Source organism: Lipotes vexillifer, unplaced genomic scaffold, assembly GCF_000442215.2.
Source record: "Lipotes vexillifer unplaced genomic scaffold, Lipotes_vexillifer_v1.1 scaffold753, whole genome shotgun sequence".
Taxonomy (NCBI): domain Eukaryota; kingdom Metazoa; phylum Chordata; class Mammalia; order Artiodactyla; family Lipotidae; genus Lipotes; species Lipotes vexillifer.
In genome coordinates, this window is record NW_006783618.1 from 357,649 (window position 1) to 362,967 (window position 5,319).

Sequence of the window (5,319 nt, forward strand, 5' to 3'; positions counted from 1 at the left end):
GGGGGGGGGGGGGGGGGGGGGGGGGCGGGGTAAGAACTAATAAAGCACTGCCGGAAATAGGTGTAAGAGTGGGCGTTCTGGGGAAGAAAGAGCAGGTATTCGGTCGGTCGTGAGCAGGCTTTAACGTTTAGTTCCAAATGGGCAACACGGAGACGTCAGTGTTTCTGTTGGGCCCCATGTCTACTTCAAAATGCTGATAAGGTCTTTGTCCGGGGAGTTATTTCTGTTGTGGCCCCGCTGACTGGAGCATCAGGGTTTACTGAGATTGTCGTGAAGCTAAGATTTAAATTCTGTGTTTGGGGCCATACACTGCTGTTCTGCAGCGGCTGCTTGTACCCCACCTGCTGCCAATAGGCTTTTCTTACTAGCTGCAGGTGGACAGCAGGTCTCTCTGCTGGTTTAGGTATTTCCTTCCCTACCTATGAGTGTTAGACCTGAGAATTGGCAAGGAGGGATCTTCCCACTTGTGGGATCAGCGGGGCAATACCTGAGAAAAGCCCTCCTTCAGCCTGCCTCTCCCCAGCCCACCCCCTCATGCTGACAACCTCATGGGCTTTGAGCTGCTGACAGCACATGGCATGAGTAATTTTAGCTGAGTTATTTCAGGCTCCTGTTCTGATCAGGCTTGAGCTGGCCCCACGCATGCCCCAGCCAGTGTTGCTCCAGAGTTGCCTGCTCCCAGGTCCCCTCCCTGAGACAGAGGGTGGAAGGCTCATCTGGAGGCCGATGCTTTAACCCTTTGAGCCTGAAGGTTTTCTGACTCCTTGGAGGTTGGGCCAGGGTCAGCCAAGAGACCTGGACAAACAATGCTCAGAGTCCTCGCCGGAGCAACTGTTCTCCCTCCCACCCCCTCACCAGCCTCCACAGTAGGGACAAGAGCAAGAGGAGCGCCTTCAGCCAGGTGCTCACCTCTGCTTGGCCCAACCTGCCATCAGAAGGATTCCCAGCCAGTGGCCAGTCAGGGTGTTGAAACCTGAACCAGGCGACGAGGATTCTCCCAGGCTTTAATCAGCCCTCAGGAGCTGAGCTCAGCTGGAAGGAATTCCACCTGTCTCTGGCGAGTCAGAATGGCACAGGCCAACTAGGGTTTTTCCCCAGATGAAGATCTAAACTCAGTTGAGATGTTTTGTCATTGAACTTTGCAAGACCTCCTTGGAGTGCTCATTATGACAGCTGCCTTAGACATCAGACATCTCAGGATACTAATGTAGGTCATTTGAGAGAGTGCCTGGATTTGGGACCTGAAATTTCTTGGAGCCAGGTATATGAACTCCTGGTCTCTGGCTCTCATCTCCAGTCTCCAATATGGCAGAGAATGAAAAGTAACGTAAAGACGGGGGAAAACACGTAGTCGATAAAAGAAAGCAAAGCCTTGAAGAACATTTTTGTTGTGTGTTGAAAATGGCAAGCATTCTACACCCCTCTTGCCTACAACGTACGTAGACTGAAGTTGAAGAGAGAATAATGTGTGTGGCTTGATGCCAGTGGCTACAACTGGCAGAAAGTTGCAGAGAGAACCTAACATAGGCCGGGCCTCGTCCTGCAGCCTGAATATGCCGCGTGTTCTTTGCTTACAGAATTCTAAGAGCACCCAGGGTCTGGCTGGTCTCCGAAACCTTGGGAACACAGTGAGTTCTTCCTAGCCCCCTTCTTTCCTGAGGCCACTCCCTACCATCCCAACTGGGACTGTCTAACCAGAGTCCCCTCCTGGTTCCAGCCGACTCCCTCCCTACCGGCTAGGCCAGCTGGTACCTGCCCTTCCTGGCTGGGGCTTTACAAAGTTGCCCGAGCTCTTCCTCAGCCCCGCCCCCAGCAGGAAGCCCTGCTGAAGAGGAGTTGCCCTTTGAACTGGCAGCTCAGCTACTTTCCTGGATCCTTCTCCTCGAGGACAGCCATCACTTCCCACCCACTTCTGTCCAGCTCCCCCACTCCCTTTTGTACACCTCTGTAGTAAATAGCCAATTACATCACCTGTGCCAGCAGTGGGAACTTGCCTTACTTCACTGCTTTACTTAACAAACAGAGGCACTTGAGGCTGTAGGAGGATTCATTTCTGGGCCAGGTGGGCCAGAGGGCTCTGGGTAGGCAGTAAGTAGACCTGCCAGCCAGGCTCTTTGCCCCACGGCTGACACGCAGGCGGTCTCTCGCAGTGCTTCATGAACTCCATCCTGCAGTGCCTGAGCAACACCCGCGAGCTGAGGGACTACTGCCTCCAGACGCTCTACGCGCGGGACCTCGGCCACAGCAGCAGCGCGCACACAGCCCTCATGGAAGGTGAGGGGCGCAGCCCTGCTGCCCCTCGGGGCGCTTCCCCTACTCTGCTGTCGCTGCACGAGTAGTCGTGTGTCATGTGTTCCTCTCCTATTTCTCTTTCTTTGGCTTCTTTTAGTTGGGACTCTAGTTTCAGGATTTCTTAGAGAAAATGGCTTAGCTGTCCTCCACGCCCCTCTCTACCCTCTCCTTCCAACAGAGTTTGCAAAACTAATCCAGACCATATGGACCTCATCCCCCAATGATGTGGTGAGCCCCTCTGAGTTCAAGACCCAGATCCAGAGATACGCACCGCGCTTCGTCGGCTATAAGTGAGGGCCTTGGGGACGTGACCTCCCCGGGGTGGGTGGCGGCAGCAGCAGGTTCCAGGGGCCAGAGGTGTCGCTCACTCCCTTTTCTTCGGGTTCAGTCAGCAGGACGCCCAGGAGTTTCTTCGCTTCCTTCTGGACGGGCTCCACAATGAGGTGAACCGGGTCACAGCGAGGCCCAGGTCCAACCCTGAAAACCTCGACCATCTTCCGTAAGTAGGAGGAGATTGCTGGGGGCGGAGCTACACGAACTTCTTTGGGGGTAATGATCTGGGGAGGACTTGGGATATTAAGGATTTCGATCCCTAGGCCTTTAAACTTATCATGGTTAGAGCTCTGACCCAATTGTCTTCCTCTCTCTCTGGGTCCCAGTGATGATGAGAAAGGGCGCCAGATGTGGAGGAAATATCTAGAACGGGAAGACAGTCGGATCGGGGGTAAGTGCGGGCACGGGGGGCAATGCCTGCCTTCCCTGCTAAGTGCTTTGCCTGAGCAGAGCATGAGAAGCCCATTCTCCCGGGGACCCCTCCTGCTACCCAGTGCCCAGCACCCAAAGGTCTGAGGCGGGAGCGGTGAGAAAGGAGACACAGTGTTTAAGCATCGCATGTCCGTCTCTCCCCAGATCTCTTTGTCGGGCAGCTGAAGAGCTCCCTGACGTGTACTGATTGTGGTTACTGTTCTACAGTCTTTGATCCCTTCTGGGACCTGTCTCTGCCCATTGCTAAGGTACGCACCCCTGTCCCCCTGCATCTGAAACTCCCACTCTTACTCTTTCATGTCAGCGACCTCTGACCTTCATTTTTCTCTCTCCCAGCGAGGTTATCCTGAGGTGACGTTAATGGACTGCATGAGGCTCTTCACCAAAGAGGATGTGCTTGATGGCGATGAAAAGCCAGTAAGTCACCCTCCGTGGCAGCGAGAGTGCATCTCCCTGAGCCCTCTCGGGGACGGACCAGCCTAGGAGTTGCTGGATTCGCCTGTTGGCCTCTCTCGTGAGTCCTTCCCAGCTCTGTCTATCCTGTCTTTCAGACGTGCTGTCGCTGCCGAGCCAGAAAGCGGTGTATAAAGAAGTTCTCCATCCAGAGGTTCCCAAAGATCTTGGTGCTCCGTATCCTTCATCTCGTCAGGGCAGGGACTTGACATTAGAGAGTGACTGATGACAAGGGCCCAGGTGAGGGCTAACGGAGTAGGAACCTCAGAACGTCAGGCGGCTTTTCTTCTCCCGCGTGCCTTTCTGCTTCCTGAGAAGCGCAGTCGCCCTCAGGGGCTCTGTCTCCTGTTCTCTGACTCTGTTCTTGCCACCCTGTCTGTCCTTGACTCACACCAATACCAGATCTGAAGCGGTTCTCAGAATCCAGGATACGAACCAGCAAGCTCACAACATTTGTGAATTTCCCACTAAGAGACCTGGACTTGAGAGAATTTGCCTCAGAAAACACCAGTAAGTATTTTTCTGCACTGGAGGCGCAGAACCAAAGCACAAGTGTCTAAGATACAGCGGGGAGGCCAAGAGGTGGAGGGACGCTGCTAAGGAGTGAGACGTGGAAACTGGGAGTAGCGGCAGGAGGCGGGGGCCTGGGGGCAAGGGATGCCTCAGGGGCTGGACGCCTTGTGCTTCCTCCTCAGACCACGCTGTTTACAACCTGTATGCTGTGTCCAATCACTCCGGAACCACCATGGGCGGCCATTACACAGCCTACTGCCGGAGCCCGGTGACAGGCGAATGGCACGCGTTCAATGACTCCAGGTGAGACAGGCCTCAGGCGCGGCTCCCGGCTGTCAGGCACCTGTACCTCACCCGGAAAAGGTCAGGGCCAAAAGGGGTGTACCTGTGCATTTGAAGACCCTCCAGAAGAGGGTGGCCTCGGGTGTCCAGTAGATCAGAGACGGGCCCTCACGCTCCCCCAGCCGCTCTGCTGCGTCGTGGGGCCCCGTGGCCGCCAGGCTGACCTGTCTTCTCTCCACAGCGTCTCCCCCATGTCCTCCGGCCAAGTGCGCACCAGCGACGCCTACTTGCTCTTCTACGAGTTGGCCAGTCCACCCTCCCGCATGTAGCAACGAGGAGCTACATCTCATCCTTCCCCGTGGTGGCCCTACACCCTAAGTTTTTTTAAAAAAGACAAAAAAAGGCAAAAAAAAAACAAACACCTGACTAATAAGCGAAAAATGAAGGAAAGTGAAGCTGCCGAGCAGGAGTTGCTGCAGCCTGGCCAGGGTCTGGAGTGGGGAGCCTGCTGCCCCCGAGCCCCGCCTGGCAGGGAAGATCGGCAGGACACAGACTGAGCCAGCACAGTGTCCCTCGGCTTCTCATGTTTGCATTTGTAAGCTTGTGGTTTCTTCCTGTGTGTGATTAAACAACAGCCGTCTGTGGGGAGAAGATTCTCATCCACTGGCCAGCGGCTCCAGCCCGGGCCTCCCGGAGAGACAGCGCCCTCTGGAGCCTGCCGGGGAGGATCGCCGCCCGTCTTCACCGGCCCAGGAGCAAGAGAAACACCCATGAGCCAAGAGCCCTCTTAACGCTGCTAACTCCAGGGGGACAGATGAGGGGACATCTTTGAAAAAAGCTGTTTTTGGTTTTTAAAAGCCCAGCTGTTTTTTTTAATTTACTGTAACTAAAGTTTTCAGACTGGAGATGCTCTCTTTCACACCTCTTCACAGCTGGGACGTTGTGCTGGTCATTTTTCTCTTTTTTCCTTAATTCTTCAAAATACAGCTTTTCTCGTGCCAGCCCCCAGTGGTG

The 5,319-nt window shown here is 54.8% G+C and overlaps 1 protein-coding gene across 3 annotated transcripts in view; it reads left to right on the forward strand.

Moving 5' to 3' along the window:
* USP2 (ubiquitin specific peptidase 2) overlaps positions 1-4,700 on the forward strand; it is a 24,796-nt gene extending 20,096 nt beyond the window's left edge. The window contains exons 3-13 of one of the 3 annotated variants that reach the window (XM_007456271.1): positions 1,578-1,628; positions 2,151-2,274; positions 2,471-2,582; positions 2,681-2,791; positions 2,952-3,016; positions 3,202-3,305; positions 3,394-3,474; positions 3,609-3,687; positions 3,913-4,020; positions 4,206-4,326; positions 4,547-4,690. In XM_007456271.1, coding sequence (XP_007456333.1) covers positions 1,578-1,628; positions 2,151-2,274; positions 2,471-2,582; positions 2,681-2,791; positions 2,952-3,016; positions 3,202-3,305; positions 3,394-3,474; positions 3,609-3,687; positions 3,913-4,020; positions 4,206-4,326; positions 4,547-4,634 — 1,044 coding nt within the window. In that variant the 3' untranslated portion in view covers positions 4,635-4,690. Of the gene's footprint in view, positions 1-1,577; positions 1,629-2,150; positions 2,275-2,470; positions 2,583-2,680; positions 2,792-2,951; positions 3,017-3,201; positions 3,306-3,393; positions 3,475-3,608; positions 3,688-3,912; positions 4,021-4,205; positions 4,327-4,546 lie in introns of all 3 variants that reach the window. The other 2 variants (XM_007456270.1, XM_007456272.1) reach the window with 2 other exon arrangements.
* Positions 4,701-5,319: the final 619 nt, after the last annotated feature.